General features: G+C 46.2%; 1 protein-coding gene across 2 annotated transcripts; it reads right to left on the bottom strand.

Annotated features, from left to right (window-relative positions):
• Positions 1-1,751: 1,751 nt before the first annotated feature.
• Positions 1,752-19,730, bottom strand: LOC310687413 (Golgi-associated RAB2 interactor protein 1A-like). 2 transcript variants are annotated; one of them, XM_083462464.1, is made up of 6 exons: positions 19,461-19,730; positions 19,118-19,296; positions 17,383-17,638; positions 14,611-14,723; positions 11,532-11,590; positions 1,752-2,188 (listed from the first exon to the last, which is right to left on the bottom strand). In XM_083462464.1, exons 1-6 carry the CDS (start codon positions 19,599-19,601, stop codon positions 1,896-1,898), a joined length of 1,041 nt encoding a protein of 346 aa, XP_083318590.1. In that variant the 5' UTR covers positions 19,602-19,730; the 3' UTR covers positions 1,752-1,895. The 2 variants fall into 2 exon arrangements, with proteins under 2 accessions (XP_083318590.1, XP_083318591.1); XM_083462465.1 differs by having other exon boundaries at positions 1,752-2,119; positions 19,461-19,723.
• Between the last annotated feature and the right edge of the window lie 156 nt (positions 19,731-19,886).

Genomic DNA, 19,886 nt, shown 5'->3' with positions numbered 1-19,886 from the left:
TCCAGGGATTCCTGTATTGCAGGGGGTTGGTCTAGATGACCCTTGGGGATCCCTTCAAACCCCCCCCCCAATACTTTACTTCTGTGGTTTTTGGAGCTTCCCCACCAGCACTGGCTGCAGATATGTAACGGGTTGTTTTTATTTTACCGGCCTTTCCTCTGCAAGGGGAAATCCCGATAAAGTGAAAGCATATTATGGGCTGGCATCATGGCCATTGCAACAAAGAAAACCTCACATGCACTGTGAGGCACTGGCACACAGAAATGACACTCCAGGCAGGGCAGTCACCTTTGCACCTGTTGTTCCCCAAAAGCTATCAGAAACAGGATGCTGAACTAGGTAAACCTAGTCCTGAGGTGTCAGTCTATCACCTGCTCAGTTTGAAGCACACCTGCTCCCCTTGAGCAGGTCTGCAGGCTACAGGCCACAACAGGTGAGCCTGGTGTAATCCCAGCCAGTAAGCCCTCTTTCCGCCTTCCCCAAATATTTGCTCTTCTGAGCCGTTGGCATCTCCTTGTCCTCCTCTCCTGATCGCTCTGCTTCATTTCAGCGATGAAATGGCCTCTTCCCAGAACCAGATATATTGTTGATTTAGTTAAATGTGTCTTCTGCTTGGCCAGCTGAGGTTGTGCCTCCTGAACACTGGAAAGACACTTGCGGGGTTAGGTTTTATGAGAAATTTTTGGATGGGTTGGAAAAGGCAAAGACTGGACTATGACACTCAGGTTTATTGTTTGTGTCACAAAAGGGCAGAGCATTCAAAAATGGATTTTGGATCAAGTATGGCATCTTGGGGGGGCAACAGACACAACGGGTTGTCTGTGCCAACCCCTTTTGGCTAAGAAAAATATCCACACCAGATTTATATCTGGCTTAATAGCCATTGTGCCAAGGAATGTTGGGGAATCCTGTGGATTTCTAACTGAACTGAGACACACAGGATTCTTTGGGGGAAGCTATGCCAGCCTCTTCCATGCTCCTTGCAAAAAGGAACCTAGAGTGATAAGTTATAAACCGCCCAGAGGAAGGATTCCAGGAAGAGTGGTGGATTCTCCTTCGCTGAACACTTTTAAGCAGAGGTTGGATGGATACCTGTCGTGTAAAATCTAGTTGAGATTCCTACATTGCAGGAGATCTGTTCCATTCCGGAAGTAAGCTCCAAAACCAAAGCGTTCCAAAACCAAGGCGCGGTTTCCCATAGAAGGTAATGCAAAACGGATTAATCTGTTCCAGACTTTTAAAAACCACCCCTAAAACAGCAATTTAACATGAATTTTTACTATCTAATGAGACCATCGATCCATAAAACGAACGCAAGAAACAATGTACTGCAGACACACAATCAATTCATCAGGAGCTGAACTGGGTTCCACACAGTCACAAAAACAAAACAAAAAAGAGCCACAAAAACAAAAATGCAAAATAAATAGTAAAAACAGACAGACCTCAGCGTAACACTCAAAATGGAGTATGTTCGGCTGCTGAAAAAAGTTTGCAAACCAGAACACTTACTTCCGGGTTCACAGTGTTTGGGTTCCAAGTCATTTGAGTACCAAGGCGTTTGAGAACTATGGTACCACCGTACGTCCTCCCAGCCCTGTGAATGCTAGAAATTGCAGCGGGGGGCCATTTCTGGCCACTTTCCCTTCTTCCTCCCTGGCATGAGAACTGAGGTCAAGAAAGGGGGCAGGAACATAAGCCGGAAACACCAAGCCACCCCCCTTGAAAAAAAGGGCTGCCCACCATGCCACTCACACCCAGCCATATAGTTTTATTACGCTTTGGATTTCTCTCTCTAGTCTCTGCCAGCCGGTGCCTCAGTTTCCCCAGTGGCATCGCTGCCCAGCCTTCATCTCCGGTGCCCAGACCGAGCCGAAGCGCCTCTGCCCGTCTCTCTACTTCAGGCCTGCGGCAGCCAGGCTACTCAGCCGGTTGAGGGGCTGCAGCCACGAAGGAGTCTCTTGCTGCCAGAGTCCGTAGCTCCTGCTGTCCATCCAAGGCAGGAGGTCCAAATCCGTCTCGGAGGGCCTGAGCTCTCGGCTGTGCCGGCGGGACATCTTGGAGAGACGCCCTTTGCACCGGGCGCAAACCAGGGGGGCAGGCATGTCGTAGAACAGCGCTGAGGGGCAGAGGACAGGGAAGCAGGTGAAGGAGGCGGGAGGGCTCAGATCGCACCGCAAAGGCGCCCCTGCAAGGTGGAATTAAGGGGCAGGCATGAGACCACCCCAAGCACTGGGGCCCATATATATGTGCTCCTCACCACTCCAAACTGTGGAACTGGCACTGCTGTGGGTGCCTCATCATCCCCGTCCTGCCTTTGCAAGCAGCTACACTTTGGAACTCCATGCCCATTGACACCGCTTTTTGGCACCAAGTAAAATTTTTGTCGAGTTGAGTTATTTTAGAGTTATTGCTTAAAAATGAAAAAAATAAATAGAAAACTACTAAAAACATTACACCCCAAAATTTTCAGTAACACCCCCCCAATTTTCAATAATAAAAGTGAAAAAACATGTTAACCTAAAAAAAAAACTCAGCTGCTGATTTTATGTATGCTAGTTTCATCACTGTTGAATATTTTAATTGGCGGTAATAATCAGACTGTTTCATTATTTTCGCAAACTGCTCTGAGGTTTTCTACAACCAAGCAGGCTGTAAATTTCATAAGGTAAATAAAACGCATTAGCAGCCTCTGGGCAATGCAGTTTCATCCCACAGAGGAGGGATAATAAAATAGTGGCTATAGGTAGTCACAGAAGATCTGGTCTGACGGGCCTTAGTCTGAGCAAGGGAGTCAGCGTGGACTAGTGGTTAGAGTGCCAGACTAGGACCTGGGAGAGACTTGGGTTCAAATCCCCCCTCAGCCCTGAAGCTTTCACTGGGTGTGCTGGGGCCAATCACTGCCTGTGCGCCTAACCCACCTCCCAGGGCTGTTGTGGGAATGAAATGAGGACTAGGTCCTGAGAGAACAGGGTTCAAATTCTCACTTGACCCTAAACTCACGGGGGGGGGGTCCCTGGGGGAAAGTACCTGCCATCTCTCAGTCTAAGTTACTTTACAGAGTTGCTGGGAGGATTAAATGAGGAGGGAGAGAAAACCACATATGCCCTCTTGTGGTTCTTTAAGGATATGGATGCAATAAACAATTAAATAAGAAGCAAAATGCTTCCTTCTATTAACAATCCCACATCTAGAAGCACTAATCTGGATTAAGGTAATGGTAAAGGACCCCTGAGAGTTAAGTCCAGTCATGAACGACTCTGGTATTGTGGCGCTCATCTCACGTTACTGGCCGAGGGAGCCAACGTTTGTCCAAACCAGAGCAGCGCACGGAAATGCCATTTACCTTCCCGCCGGAGCGGTACCTATTTATCTACTTACACTTTGATGTGCTTTCGAACTGCTAGGTTGGCAGGAGCAGGGACTGAGCAACGGGAGCTCACCCTGTCGCAGGGATTCAAACCGCTGACCTTCTGATCAACAAGCCCAAGAGGCTCAATGGTTTAGACCACAGCACCACCTCGCATCCCGCATTAATCAGTGCCAAATGGTTAAACCTGCCCTGCCTGGGGGCTCCAGCTCCAGCTCCTTGCAGTGCTGAGTTTCTGGTGCCTAGTTAGGAAAAGGAATTCCTTCTTCCTCTCCAGAGGATTCTGGCATCTGTTTTTTCTCTCAGCAGTTCCTCTTCTGGAGCAGGCATCCCCAATCTTTGGCCCTCCAAATGTTTTGGCCTACAACTCCCATGATCCCTAGCTAACAGGACCAGTGGTCAGAGATGATGGGAATTGTAGTCCAAAATATCTGGAGGGCTGAAGGTTGGGGATACCTGTTCTGGAATCTCCATCCTATCTGCGGCTACAGCTGCTCCATTAAAATTGAAGGAGCCTCTTGGCTCAGCTGGGGTGGCTTCAGAGTTTGTGAGCTGCCAGCAAAAAGGTAAAGGTAAAGGACCCCTGGACGGTTAGGTCCAGTCAAAGGCAACTATGGGGTTGCGGCACTAATCTCGCTTTCAGGCCAAGGGAGCTGGCATTTGTCCACAGACAGCTTTCCAGGTCATGTGGCCAGCAGGACTAAACCGCTTCTTGCGCAACAGAACACTGTGACAGAAGCCAGAGTGAGCACAGAAATGCCATTTATCTTCCCACCGCAACGGTACCTATTTATCTACTTGCACTGGTGTGCTTTCAAACTGCTAGGTTGGGAGGAGCTGGGGAGAGCAATGGGAGTTCGCCCCGTCGCAGGGATTCAAACTGCCTACATTCCAATCGGCAAGCCCAAGAGGCTCAGGGCTTTAGACCACAGTGCCACCCGGGTCCCTGTAGCTGCCAGTGGCCCCCTTTGAAAAGAGACAACTTGGCCTCTGAACTCCATGCACTGGTAACTTCCAAGCTGGGCTACTGCAATACTATTTACGTGGGGCTGCCCTTGAAGACGCCTCGGAAACTTCAGCCATCCCAAAATGCAGCAGCCAGATTCCTGTCTGGGGTTCTCATATAAGCCCCATTGTAAAACAGCTGCACTGGTTGGGGGTTTATTTCCAGGCCCAATTCAAGGGCTTTGTGTTGGTGTTTAAAGCTTCAAATGACTCAGGCTGCAAATACAGTGGTACCTTGGTAAACAACAGCTTGGCATCCAAACAAATCAGCCCCCAAATACTGCAGAGCTTGGATGTGAGTGTTCCAGTTTGCAAACGTTTTTTGGAAGCCGATTTGAGTGCAGGAAGCTCTTGCAACCAATCGGAAGCTGCGCCTTGATTTTCGAATGGTTTCGGGAGTCGAACGGACTCCTAGAACAGATTAAGTTTGAGAACCAAGGTAGCACTGTATCTGAAAGGCCACCTCCTTCGACTTCCGGTCGGTGCCAGCGCTCAATGGCGGTCCTAGCTCCGAGCTCCGGAGAAGGACTGCTTCGCAAGTTCGGGTCTTACCCGCTACGGCAAGCGGGGGACCCCTAAAATCCCAGGCGCTGAAGCCTGAGAACAAGGAGACTCGGTGGGCACCTTTGCGCCCCCCGGTACCGTGAAAGAGCCTTTTTAAAGGCTACGGATCGACATCGGGAGTGAGCGCGGTGCTGAGAGTCGCTACCCAGCCTGCGAAGTGAAGCCGCGTCGCCATAAGCGGAGAGCGCCGATTCCTTCCTGAAAAGAAAATTTGGACTGAATCCCCGTGAGTAAGAGCTGAAAAAATAATCGGGACCCTTTAAATTTTAAAAATTGGGCTAAAAACGGGGAGATTTAAACAAAGGAAGTCTGCCTCCCCCCGACTGCATGAAAGCGAAAGCAACGGAGCTCTAAACCTGCATCCGTTTAAACCCGCTCTTTGATCAGCTAAACCGGACATTTAGACCTTTGATCTCCCCTCTAGCTAGCAGGGCAGAGGGGAGGTGAATTTGATCAATAACTGCATGATCTATTGGAAGTAAAAAACCTCTGCTGTCTCACCCATCTGAAAGCATGAAACGGTCTGCCTTCTTAGCACACTGAACTGACTTTTCCCTGTGAAGTGATACTTTGATACAAAGTTTCCACAGTGCCTGGCTACTGTATAATACAAGAAGATATAGCATAAATTGGGCAACTGTGGCAATTTGAAGCTACAAGTTCTTAGTAACATTGACTTTGACTGTGTTAATCTCCTTTTTTACATTTTGGACAGTCTCCTTTGTTTTTGTACTTGGAAATTTTGCTCTATGGCCAGTTTGATTTGCTCCCTCTAGAGGACAAAGTGAAGTCCGGCACGGCCTAAGACAGTGGAATTTTCCAAGGGAGAATAAATCCCGTGGGAATTGACCTTGACATGAGTGGCGCACAAGAAGAGATAGTTACAAGAGCCAAGACCAAGCAACAACAACAACAGCTGCAGCAGCAACAGGTAAAGAAAAGAGGCTCAATCTCAGGCGCAACAGCCGGATCAGCAGGAACAACAGGACAAGACAAAGGAGCAGCCGTCTCTATGGAAGCTGTGACAGACGCCCTGCTCAAGATAAACCAAACTCTGGAGTCTTTGACAAAACAGACTTCAGAGAATACACTAAAATTAACAGAAATTTCAGCAAGATTAAACCAGAATACAGAATCTATAAATAAATTGGTGGAGGAAAACGCCACTACGCGCCAAATTGCGGAAGATGCCAAAGCCACTGCGGGAGAGACACAGGAGAAATTAGAGCCGATTGCCAAGAAGGTCTATGAGCATGATGCAACCTTGGCCTTGTGGGAGTTACAGAGGAAAGAGAGAAACTTAAAAATAAGACTGATTCCGGAGAATGAAAGAGACAACCTTGTGGAATATTTGACACGGGAGTTTGTGGATTGCTGGGACCTTGAGGAAGACGAATTCAAAATTACGACTGCCTTTAGATTGGGTAAAAAGCAACACAGAAAGACCCCGAGAGACTGTTTGATCACACTCAGATCCAAGGAGGAAAGAGACAAAATACTAGGACTACACTTTGAAAAGGCCTTGCAAATCGGAAATTCAGCTGTACAGATCTTCAAAGATATCCCAAAATACATTCTGGACTTAAGAAACTTCTACAAGGACTTAGCCCTTTTACTAAAGAAAAATTCTATCCGCTTCAGGTGGGAATTCCCACAAGGACTGTCATTTGACTACAAGGCAAACAAGGTGAAAATAAAGACAATTCAAGATAAAGACAAATTTTTGGCAAGATACCAGGAGGACCTACAGAAGGGGACTGTGGACGTACTTGCAGAACAGAGGAGAGCACTGGATCTCCTGAATCTCTCGATTGGACAAAAACCACCACCATCAGAAGAAGAGCAACAACTGGGAGCTGTTGGAGGAGCCTCAGGAAAATAGCAAGATGGCTCTGCAATTCCTTAGTTGGAATTGTAATGGGCTCAATGGGCCTTTGAAGAGAAGACAAGTATTTCATATATTGAATAGAGAACAACTGGACTTGATATGCCTACAAGAAACTCACATAACCAGAGCCCACAGGAGATTACTTATAAATAAAAGGCTAGGACAAGAATTTATTTCATCAGACAAAGTTAAGAAGAGAGGAGTTGTAATATATGTGAAGGAGAAATGGGCTCCAAAAATGATATTCAAGGACGAACAAGGGAGATATCTGGCAGTGGAGATACAAATACAAGGAGAAAAACTTCTAGTGGTTGGAATTTATGCACCAAATGAAGGCAAATCTGACTTCTTTAAGAGACTCCATGAAACCCTCACCGACTATCTGGACTACAATATGATAATCATGGGAGACATGAATGGCGTGGTCTCCACTAACATGGACAAGGCACAAAGACTAACAGTTAGCAAGGAAGGGAGACTCCCTAAGACTTTTTTCGAAATGACAGAAAATATGGACTTGATAGACATATGGAGAACAAGGAACCCTCTGGAGAGAGAGGGAACTTTCTTCTCCCAAGCAATGATGACCTGGACCAGAATCGATCAAATCTGGGTTACTAGTGGAATGGCTCCAAAGATCAAGAAAGTGGAAATCTGCCCAAAAACTTGCTCCGACCATAACGCCGTGAAGATGGAGATGAAACTCACAATAACTGGTCAATTTAGATGGAAAATGAATGACACCCTCTTTCGAGATAAGGAGATTCTCACGAAGGCCCAAAAGACCCTAAAAGACTATTTTGAAATAAATTTGAGGACCGACGTGGAGAAAAGAGTGATCTGGGACGCAAGTAAAGCGGTTATGAGAGGATTCTTGATTCAACAAAATTCAATAAAGAGGAAAAAACAAAATGAGAAAAAAGAGAGGATTTTGGAAATGATAAAGGAAGGAGAGAGAAAATTAAGAACAAAACCAAAATCTCAGGACATTTTAAGAGAGATCAAGTTATATCAAACACAATATATGGAATTGATGAACCAAGAGATTGAATGGAAGATAAAGCAAATGAAGCAAAAGACTTTTGAATCAGCAAATAAATGTGGCAAACTTTTGGCATGGCAACTGAAGAAAAGGCAGAAACTAAATACAGTTACAAGCCTAGAGGTGGATGGAAAGAATATATCTAAACCTAATGAAATTAGAAATTGCTTTTTAAGTTATTTTAAAAAACTCTACACTCAAGGCCCGCAAAATGAAGAAGATATAGACAAATTCCTTGGAAAATATGGATTACAAAACATCTCTCATCAAAGTAAGATGGACTTGAACCAGAGAATCTCAGAACAAGAGATAGAGGCTGCCATTCAGAATATGCAACTGGGCAAATCTCCGGGACCAGATGGACTGACTTCCAGATACTACAAATCGCTGAAGGAATGGCTGACTCAACCACTAAGAGAAGTTTGTAATGAGATCCTTGAGGGAAAAAGGGCACCTGAATCGTGGAAAGAGGCATATATTTCACTCATACCAAAGTCAGAGACTGAAAAGACCCAACTCAAGAACTACCGCCCAATATCACTCCTTAATGTGGATTACAAAATTTTTGCAGACATTTTGGCAAAAAGATTTAAAAGAGTCTTGATGGAGAAGATTCATAAGGACCAAGCAGGTTTTCTCCCTAAAAGACACCTGGCAGACAATGTAAGGAATGTAATAGACATTCTGGAAAAGCTAGAGGTGAATATAAACACTAAAGCAGTATTGATTTTTGTGGACGCGGAGAAAGCCTTTGACAATATTTCTTGGAGTTTTATGAGGAAGAATCTTCATGGGATGGGGGTAGGCCAGAGTTTTGAGAATGGTATGGCTGCAATATATTCTGAACAAAAAGCTAAACTGATTGTAAACAATGTTGTGACTGAGGATCTTAAGATAGAAAAAGGAACACGACAGGGGTGCCCGATTTCCCCATTACTTTTTATTTCAGTTCTGGAGGTGTTGCTGAACATGATAAGAAATGACCAGCAGGTCAAAGGTGTGCAGGTCGGAGCTAAACATTATAAGTTAAGAGCGTTTGCAGATGACCTAGTATTGACTTTGCAGGAGCCAAACACTAGTACGAAAAAGGTTTTAGAAATAATACAACAGTTTGGCCAGGTAGCTGGATTTAAGTTGAACAAGCAAAAAACCAAAGTTTTAGGGAAAAACTTAACAGATATGGAAAAGGAGAAATTTCAAGAGGAAACAGGTTTGACTGTGGTAAAGAAGGTGAAATATCTAGGGGTTTACTTAACATCTAAGAATGTGAATTTGTATAAGGACAACTATGAAAAATGTTGGTCAGAAATTAAAAAAGATCTAGAAATATGGTCAAATTTGAAATTGTCAATGTTAGGCCGAATTGCAGTAATCAAAATGAATGTATTGCCTAGAATGTTATTTTTGTTTCAGACCTTGCAGATTCTTGACAAGATGGAATGTTTTAAGAGGTGGCACGAAGACATTTCGAAATTTGTCTGGCAGGGCAAAAAGCCCCGAATTAAATTTAAGATATTGACAGATGCTAAAGAAAGAGGGGGTTTTGCCCTGCCGGACCTAAAATTGTACTATGAGGCAGCAGCTTTTTGCTGGCTGAAAGAATGGATGCTCCTCGAGAACACGGACATCTTGGATCTGGAAGGTTTTAATAATGCTTTTGGTTGGCATGCATATCTTTGGTATGATAAAGTTAACAGCGCCTTTAAAAATCACATTGTTAGAAAAGCATTGTTTAATGTTTGGATAAGATATAAAGATCTATTGGAAAACAAAACCCCTAGATGGGTCTCACCAGTGGAGGCTAAAGCAGTGAAGAAACTCAATATGGAGGTCGGATGGCCGAAGTATTGGGAAATTTTAGAACAGGATGGAGATAAGTTCAAACTACAAAGTCAGGAGAAATTGAAGCATAAAGTAGAAAATTGGTTCCAATATCGTCAAATAATGGAATTTTTTAAACAGGACAGGAAAATCGGTTTCCAGGTGGAAAAATCAAAATTAGAAACCGAACTGTTAGAACCCAATACTAAGAATTTATCTAGAATGTACAACTTGCTGTTGAAATGGAACACACAGGATGAAACAGTTAAATCGGCTATGATTAAGTGGGCTCAGGATGTTGGACATAACATTATGTCAGCTGACTGGGAATGGTTATGGAACACCGGTATTAAATTTACGGCATGTAATGTCTTAAAGGAAAACATTATGAAAATGGTATGCAGGTGGTACATGACCCCAGTCAAGCTGGCAAAAATCTATCATTTACCCGATAATAAATGTTGGAAGTGTAAAGAGACTGAAGGTACCTTTTATCACCTTTGGTGGACATGCCCGAAGATTAAGGCCTTCTGGGAAATGATCTACAATGAAATGAAAAAGATACTTAAATGTACCTTTCCTAAAAAACCAGAGGCCTTTCTCTTGGGCATTGTCGGCCAATTGGTGACAAAGAAAGATAGAACTTTTTTTATGTATGCCACAACAGCAGCAAGAATACTCATCGCAAAGTATTGGAAGACACAAGATTTACCCACTGTGGAAGAATGGCAGATGAAAGTGATGGACTATATGACATTGGCCGAGATGACAGGCAGAATCCGTGACCAACGAAAAGAGACGGTGGAAGAGGAGTGGAAAAAATTTAAAAGCTACCTTAAGGACTACTATAAACTTAATGAATGCTAAAATGTTGTGGTTTCCAGAAGCAAAAGGGTACAGGGATATAAGGTTAGACTATAAAAGAGGACTAAGATGATAGAGATTGGAAAGTAACAATTGGGAGTTGCTAGTTGAATTATGGACATTGGGATGCAGAGAGGGGGGGTATGGGGAAGTCCAAGAAAAGAGGTTTATGAAAATATGTTTGAAATTATACGTGTATGTTTGTCTTTTTTAGTGTTTGTTTGTTTTTCTTAAAAATGTTGTAAAACCAATAAAAATTTTATAAAAAAAAAAAATGAAAGGCCACCTCCTTCACTACAGGCCCTTTCGGGTGCTGGGATTGGCAGAGGTGGGGGGCTCTTGATGGTTCCTCCACCCTCAGAGACTTGGGGTTGGCGTCCCGGGGGCAGAGGGCTTTCTCTGTTGAGACCCCTAAACTGTGGGCCTCCCTCCCCACGGATGTTTGCCTGACACCTTCATTACTCTGCTCCCATCCCATAGCGGAGATGCACCTCTTTTGCCACTCGAGGTACATGTCCTTAGGGACCCGCCTTCGTTTTATGGCTGGAGATTGTTTTAATCTGTTTTTAACATTGGGCTTTAATGCCTTAACTCGTGCTGGCAATAAATAAATTCATAGCGATAATAATAACTGCTCCCTCCAGATGTTGCAGGACTCCAGCTGCCTGCATCCTTTACCATTTGCTGTGCTGGCTGGGAGTTATAGTGCAACACAGCTGGAGGGCACCCGGTTGGGGAAAGGCTCCTCTGTGCCCAGAGCCATTTACTTTGACCCTCATCCCCAGCAGATCCTGAGGGCCTTTGCCATGGCACACACCTGCTCCACTTTGGAGACAGAGACTTGAGTGTCTCTCCCACTGCTTCCTCCCTCTGACTCTGCACATCTGGAATTTGCAGGGGCTCAGTGGCATCGCATGGCAGGTGGGTGCTGGCTATTGGCAGTAATAAGCACTTTTTTGTGGGGGGGAATTGCTTACCTTTAATGTCATTGGACAGAGCCGAGAGTTCGTCATTGTAATCTCCCTGAAAGGACACCCTGTCAGGGAAGGAGACAAAATGCAACACAAGAATGTGGCTTAAGAAATTTGGAATGTGCCTCAAAGCTCTGTGTTATGTCTTAGGAATGCTTTCCTTTTAACGTTCTTATGTCACATATGTATACATTATCATATTACATTAAAGGGCATATTATAGTATAATTTCCAACGTGTATACAAAGTTTATATACCAAATTTATGTACCTAAAGAGAGAAAAAACAAAGACATAAAGCTATTTCAAAATAATATTTGTACCAACACTACAGATGTCCTATCAATCTCATTGCATATTCTTTTTTTTTTCAAATGAAAGTATTCTTTTTATTGTATATTTCTTTACACTTTATCTAATACATTCCTATATCAATATGTACCCTTGATCTTGTTTCTCAACTCAGTTTCTCTCCAGCGTCAATCGATTGACAGTGGACGTTGTTTTAGGAATGCTAATAATAATAACAATATTATTATTACTATTATTATTTATACCCGACCCATCTGGCTGGGTTTCCCCAGCCACTCTGGGAGGCTTCCAACAAAATATTAAACAGAACAAAACTTCAAACATTAAAAACTTCCCTAAACAGGGATAGTTTATCTGCGGAACTCACTCCCACAGAAGGCATAAAAAGAGGCCGCCAATGGCCCACCCTGTTCTCACAGTTGCCAACTGGGTGCCCATCATGGGAAACCAGCAAGGAAGAATTGAGCACAAGAACAACTCTTTGTTAGTATATAGTTCCATCCCACTGTTAGGACAGGCATGTGGAGCTGTTCTATGTCACATGTCTGTGTACTTCCAGCACAGTCTGCTGGGAACTTCCGTTGTATATAGCTTTCGCTATACTGTTGTTTGCTTGGACACGAAGGGAAGCAGACATGCTGTAAACTATGCTGAATAAAATGCTCTAAATATGCTTACATATGTCTCTGTCTGCTCCTTCCATTGTGAAGATTTATTCACTCTGCTGATAAGAGCGTGCTCAGTCTCTAAAGGTTTCTGAGGCTCAAGTCGCTGATTGATGCCGTTCCGAGAACCGGAGTTTGCCCGGCTGCCGGCCGGTGGCTGGAACCAGCTGGGGGCCTGCCAATTGCCCCCGTCTCCCCAGACACATCCCAATACTCTTTCCCCTCCTGTGGTTTCCAACACCTGGATTCAGAAGTGTTGCTGCCTCCCTCCATGAATCCTTTTTTAAAGCCATCTCAGTTTGTGGTCACCACTGCCTCCTGTGGCCGTGAGTTCCATCGTTTAACTATGTGTTGCAGAGAATCCTAAAATTGTAGAGTTGGAAGGAACACCAGGGGTCATCTAGTCCAACCCCCGCAATGCAGAAATCACAACCAAGGCATCCACCGCTAAAGCAACTTCTTTGCCTTTAAAGCTAATTCCACTTTCCCAACCATCGCACAGCACAGAGTGGACTTTGCCGTTCTGGGGTGATCCCTGCTTGTCCGTTTTCTGCCCCTCCAGCCCAGAGCTGCAGTTTCCTCCCCACTGTCCTGAGCAGCTGCCTCCCACCCCCAGGCTAAAAGAGGAGTCCTGCCCAGTCTCATTGCCTGCCAACCATTCCTAGGGCACCCTTTGATATGCCAAAAATGTGCCCTCGAGCCTGCAAGAAAACGCTCCAGCCGTTGCGCCATAGAGCACTGAGAAGTGCCTGTTAGGACATGAACCGACAGATCCAAATTATCATTATTATAACCATCATTATTATTTACCATATATACTCGAGTGTAAGCCAACTTTTTCAGCACATTTTTTATGCTGAAAAGGCCCCCCTTGGCTTATACTCAAGTGAGGGTCCTTTTGGGCTGCTCCTTCCTCCTCCACCGCCACCACCAACAGCAGCGGCAAAGGCGGCGGAGGAGGAAATAGCAGCCCCAAAAGCAGCTCTTTTGGGCTGCGTGTGCTTCCTCCACCACTGCCGCCACCACCAGGTTTGTGGTGTGGTGAGCTGGCTTATACTCGAGTCAATAAGTGTTCCCAGTTTTCTGTGCTAAAATTAGGTGCCTTGGCTTATATTCGGGTTAGCTTATACTCGAGTATATATGGTATTAACTTTGCATGCCGCCCCCTTCATCTGTAGTTCTCAGGACAGTTCACAGGCCTCTCCTCCTCCTTTGAAGGTCTTTATGCAGAGAGTTAAACCACTGAGCCTAGGACTTGCCGATCAGAAGGTCAGCGGTTCGAATCCCCGCGACGGGCTGAGCTCCCGTTGCTCGGTCCCTGCTCCTGCCAACCTAGCAGTTCGAAAGCACCTCAAAGTGCAAGTAGATAAATAGGTACCACTCCGGCGGGAAGGTAAACGGCATTTCCGTGCGCTGCTCTGGTTCTCCAGAAGCGGCTTAGTCCTGCTGGCCACATGACCCAGAAGCTGTGCGCCAGCTCCCTTGGCCAATAAAGCAAGATGAGTGCCGCAACCCCAGAGTCGTCCGCGACTGGACCTAATGGTCAGGGGTCCCTTTACCTTTACCTATGCAGAGGTTGGGTGGCCCTCTGTCAGGGATCCTTTAGCTGTGGTTCCTGCATTGCCGGGGGTTGGACTGGATGACTCACAGGGTCAATTCCAAACCTACAGTTCTATGATTCATTGGAGGTTTTCCAAAACTCCTTCAAACTACAACACTCCTCCCCAGGATGAAATAAATGGTGGCCATCAACTTGAAGGGCTTTTAAAGAGGATGAGACAAATTCATGGAGTCATGGTGGCTAGGCTCTGCATCTAATGCTTCCGGACCCCAGAGGGGAGAGTTGCCCTTGTGTTCAAATCCTGCTTGCTGCTTTCCCACAATGGGCATCTGCCTGGCCACTGTGAGAACAGGAGGCTGGACCAGACTGGCCTAACCCAGACGGCTGTTCTGATGTTCTTAGATTAACTCAGGTTGGGCAGCCGCCTGCCTGCGATGATTTCTACTGCGAGTCCTGAATTTTATGGGGTTGAGCTAAATGACCCTCCCAGCTCTACAATTTTGCGCCTGTTGGTAATGAGCCTCATGAAATAAGTCCAGGCCACTTACTTCCTCTTGCCTTTGTCCTTTGGGGGGCTTTTCGAGATGTGGGCGAGGGCCCCCGTCACCTTCTTGCCGGCTTTCTTCATTGCGCTCCTTCCCCGGGTCGCCCTGTCCACGTACTGAGGCCATAATGGGAGGGTGGGAGAGAGAGAGAACCAGAGAGGCTGCTGTGAATCCAAGGCACCCCCTGTTCCCCCCTGGCTGCCCCCCCCCAGTTCATTTATTTATAACAAATATCTGTATGCCGCTCTGTCATAAAAATGCATATCAAAACCGTTTGCAGCAATCATAATGCAAAACCCTGCCAAAGTTACAAACAAGCACCAATTAGCCATCCTTCAAATTATTATTTGCGGGCGTTTAATTTTACAGTATTAGATTCGAATGGATTGTTGAATATTGCCTTGTTTAATATAAGTGGTTTAAAATAAATAAAATCACTTTGAAATATATTGTGACTTTTCACACTGGATCAGATTGTTAATGTTTTGTGCTTTATTATGTTTTTATATGTGTTGGAAGCTGGGGTCTATATTATTATTATTGTTATTATCCCCACTTGGAGGAGGTGGCTCACTGGCACAGTCACTGTCTCTCAGCCAAACCCTCACAGGGTTCTTTTGGGGATTAAATGAGAAACAGGAAAACTATGTAATATCTTTTCTGCATTTGCAAGAACCTGATTTTTTTTAGTGTGGCAACTTTGGAACTCCCTGCCTCTTGACAGCAAGCAGGCGCCTTCAATGCGCTCTTTCTGGCGCCCACTAAAAGCAGCTTCTGTTGAGACCAAGATGCCAAGAAGGTCGGTGTGAATTCTAGCCTGTTTCAGTAGACGCAGTGACCATTTTTGGTGCGTCTGATATGTGCATGACTGCCCACACGCACATCATGCTAAACCCTGAAGCGACCCAAAAATGTCACAAAAAGGGGCCGAATGGGCCAGTGGTGGAACAGGGAGTTTGCAGGTTTTTTCAATGGTGTTTAAAATATACACTCTTTCACTTAAATGTATCTGAATGTAACCCCCACATAAATGGGGGTTTGCCTGTATTTTAACTTTCTGTACATTTTAAAGTATTGTCGTAAATTTTTTCCGGGTTTATCTTTTTGTAACCTGCTTTTTGTAACCCACCCCTTACAATCAAGTGGTGTATTAATATAATATAATATAATATAATATAATATAATATAATATAATATAATATAATAGTGTTAGCAACCTTGAGCTCCTCAGAGAAAAGAAAGGGAGTGAAAACGCAAATGAAAGACATGAATAATGCATCGCCCAAAGACGGAAAATTCACGCGGAGAGCTTGGACAGCCCAATAAGGCAGCCAAACCTTCTGCAGCCCTGTGCTGCCATTTTTCCCTGAGTGACCTCTCCGTTTGACTTGCCCCAGCAGAGTGTTGGGAAGATTCCTAACCACCACTAGCAGCAACTTTGTTCAGCTGCTGGCGATGGTGACCCCACATCCACCCACAAGATGCCCAGACACCCCCACATGGGGCCAGAGCAAGAACTGTGGGAATGTTCAGGGCGGCAGGGGAGGATATACTGTTTATTAATATCCTTCCTAACTTGCACTAGCAAGTTCCTTTACTTAGCAGAGTTACATTCCCCTTTTTACATGCACAGCAGATAGCTGGTTGCAGTCTCGTGTGAGCCTCTCACTGTTATACAATTCAGTCTGTCTCAGATTGAATTGTACATTCCTGGTAAGTTCCCTTGAATCACTCGTAAAAGCATAAAGATGCCACAATCTTATTCAAAGTCAATAAAAGAAGTTTACTCGCATCAGTTCACAGTTGGATTCCTGAAGGCAGAGTTAGTTACAAATATGTACATGTGGATCTACCCCGTACGGGGGAATAATCCCAGTGCTTCTTCTAGCTGAGAGCTAGCAGAGCAGTCCTAGCTAGAAGCTGCTCAAACAAAGAAGGAAGTCAAAAAAGAGAGGGAAGGGTGCTGCGTGACTTGTCCTTTTGTTACCTGGACAGGTTAGGTCACACCCACCTTCTATCACATGCAAAAGGAAGGATGCTCCAGCCAGAAGGAACAGGAAGTTTCGACTGGCTGGACCAAACATTCCCTCATAGGTCTTCTCTAGCATTACAAGGAATGTTGTACAGTGGTACCTCGGGTGAAGTACAGTGGTACCTCAGGTTACATACGCTTCAGGTTACAGACTCCACTAACCCAGAAATCGTGCTTCATGTTAAGAACTTTCCTTCAGGATGAGAACAGAAATCATGCTCAGGCGGTGCGGTGGCAGCGGGAGGCCCCATTAACTAAAGTGGTGCTTCAGGTTAAGAACAGTTTCAGATTAAGAACAGACCTCTGGAACGAATTAAGTACTTAACCCGAGATACCACTGTAATGATAATGATAATGATAATGATAATGATAATGATAATGATAATGATAATGATAATGATAATGATAATGATAATTTATTTATACCTCATCCATCGGGCTAAGAACTTAATTCGTTCTGGAGGTCTGTTCTTAACCTGAAGCACCACTTTAGCTAATGGGGCTCCCGCTACCGCCACACGATTTCTGTTCTCATCCTGAAGCAAAGTTCTTAACCTGAGGTACTATTTCTGGGTCAGCGGAGTCTGTAACCTGAAGTGTACGTAATTTGAAGCATATGTAACCCGAGATACCACTGTACTTGACTGCCTCTCATGGATCACATCCCACAAGAACCACCCCCCCAAGACCTCAGACCATGTCCCTCCCGGTGCCGGAGTTTGCGAGAAGAGCAGCTCCCTTACCTCACCAGAGGAGCTGCTGGAGGGGCTGCTGCCGCTGGGGACCAAGCTGTGGCGGATGCGAATGTTGGGGTCCTTGGTGGTGATGGACAGGCCCTTCTGCAGGATCTCGGCCAGGCGGCTCCACAGGGCAAAGACGGCGTGAGGGTGCTCCTGGTGCAGCTGCAGGTAGTAGACCTTCCCCGTCACAGTCTGAACGCGCAGGATGCGCTGGGCTTCATCGTGGACGGACAGGCGGACGTAGCGCAGGGGAAGCAGCCTGGGGCAAAGCGGCGGAGGCGGTCAGGATATGGGCGCTGCTGGGCAGGGGAGGCTCAGAAGCAGTGTGGTGCAGTGGTTAGGGTGCTGAATTAGGACATGAAGTGCCGGATTTACGTATAAGCTGAACAAGCCATAGCTTACGACCCCACTCTCTTGGGGGCCCCCAAAAAATTAAACAGAAAAAACCTGGGTGTACATTTCCAAAATAGAAGGTAAAAAACTAACAAAATAAAACCTACATACAACAGTGTATTGTGTAGGCTCCTAGGATGTAAGTCATGGGTCCCGCCTGCTAGCCTGCTCCCTAAAATATTCCTTGGTTTTCTCCTGCTCTGCCTCTCTGCCTAAGCTACCTCACTATTGAGTGATATAAAAGGTAAAAGTAAAGGGACCCCTGACCCTTAGGTCCAGTCGTGGCCGACTCTGGGGTTGCGGCGCTCATCTCGCTTTACTGGCTGAGGGAGCCAGCGTGCAGCTTCCGGGTCATGTGGCCAGCAGGACTAAGCCACTTCTGGCGAACCAGAGCAACGCACAGAAACGCCGTTTACCTTCCCCTCTGCAGCAGTACCTAGTTATCTACTTGCACTTTGACGTGCTTTCGAACTGCTAGGTTGGCAGGAGCAGGGACCGAGCAACAGGAGCTCACCCCGTTGTGGGGATTTGAACCACTGATCTTCTGATCGGCAACTCCTAGGCTCTGTGGTTTAACCCACAGTGCCACCCGCATCCCATTAGATAGCTATTAGGTCCATCAATTGCCATATAGCATATATTCAACACAAAAACAGTGACCATTTGTTGTTGACAAAGGACAGCTGGACGTATCAAGGGCCCCATTACCTTCAGTAGCTAAGGGCCTAAATCCGGCCCTGAGAACACGGAAGAGACCAGGTTTCGAATCCCCCCTCAGTTGTGAAGCTCACCTCGGGCCAGACTCTGCCTCTCTGCCTAAGCTACCTCACTATTGAGTGTTATAGAATGCAATAAATGCAACCTTTTTCAGCCATCCCTTTTGAAGGGGGGGGATAATGAACGAATTCCTATGCCCTACAAATAACCCAGAGATGCATTTTATATAAAAGGACACATGCTACTCATGTAAAAACACGCTGATTCCCAGGCCATCCACAGGCCAGATTGAGAAGGTGATTAGGCCGCATCTGGCCCTGGGCCTTAGGTTGCCTACCCCTGTGCTGGACTACAGTGGTACCTCGGGTTAAGTACTTAATCCGTTCCTGAGGTCCGTTCTTAACCTGAAACTGTTCTTAACCTGAAGCACCACTTTAGCTAATGGAGCCTCCTCCTGCTGCTGTTGCACCACCGGAGCACAATTTCTGTTCTCATCCTGAAGCAAAGTTCTTAACCTGAGGTACTATTTCTGGGTGAGCAGAGTCTGTAACCTGAAGTGTCTGTAACCTGAAGCATCTGTAACCCGAGGTACCACTGTATACCAACAGATCCCTTTTCTGCACTTTACCTGGTCAGCTCTAGAGGGGGGCGCCTTAAAGCCTTGCTGTGGCTCCTCCGGATCGGGACCCTGTGGCGCCCCATCAACAAGACGTTGGGGAGCGGCAGGCAGGGGTCCGAGGAAGTCACTCCCATAGTCACGATGGTGGGCGAATTCGTGATGTCCACCCATTTCCCCTTCTTGGTCACCTGTCGAATAAAAGCAAGCACCCCCGGCCCAAATCACAAGTTGGAAGGGGACACCCCAGGGGCCATCTAGTCCAACCCCCTGCAATGCAGGAATCTCAACTGAAGCATCCCTGGCAGGTGGCCATCTGAACTGAAAAACCACCCGGGGGGGAAAGGGGAGCTACCTGGATGAAGTTGCTCTCAAAGACCGCCGAGTTGGGGAACAGGTTGTAATCCGGGGAGCGGACCAGCTGGCACAGTAAGCCCCCTTCCAGGCCCAGCTCCTCCCCAGCACTGTGCTTGCGAGCCAAGGCCCCTCTAGACATGGGCACTCAAGGGGGTGAGCATGCCTCGGGGGTGGCCTCCGTTGCCACTCTCGGCCCTCCCTGGCCCAGCCAGCCAAGCCAGCCAGCAGCAGCCGGGCTCCTCTGCTGCCCCAGCATCAGCGATGACACCTTGCAGAGGGGCGGGGCTGCCTGGCTCAAGCTGTGATGTCACATTGGCCAGCAAGGGGGGGCTGTTCCTAGGAGGGGGCAGTTGCTGCCCAGCAGAGGCATCAGCAACACAGCCGGGGTGTTGTGTGTGTGAATTTCTGTTCCTTTTCGCCATTC

The sequence above is a fragment of the Podarcis liolepis genome (assembly GCF_965112155.1).
Source record: "Podarcis liolepis genome assembly, chromosome: 10".
Classification (NCBI taxonomy): domain Eukaryota; kingdom Metazoa; phylum Chordata; class Lepidosauria; order Squamata; family Lacertidae; genus Podarcis; species Podarcis liolepis.
The sequence above is the reverse complement of the archived record's forward strand: the minus strand, read 5'-3'. Positions and strand labels throughout refer to the sequence as shown.

What these genes read in the sequence shown, in the direction of transcription:
- LOC310687413 (XM_083462464.1), bottom strand. Translation starts at nt 19,601, where the DNA reads ATGTCTAGAGGGGCCTTGGCTCGCAAGCACAGTGCTGGGGAGGAGCTG. An exon ending in CCAGCAGCTCCTCTGGTGAG is followed by an intron (nt 14,724 to 17,382) that starts GTAAGGGAGCTG and finishes TTATGGCCTCAG; the next exon opens with TACGTGGACAGGGCGACCCG. An exon ending in AAGGACAAAGGCAAGAGGAA is followed by an intron (nt 11,591 to 14,610) that starts GTAAGTGGCCTG and finishes CTTCCCTGACAG; the next exon opens with GGTGTCCTTTCAGGGAGATT.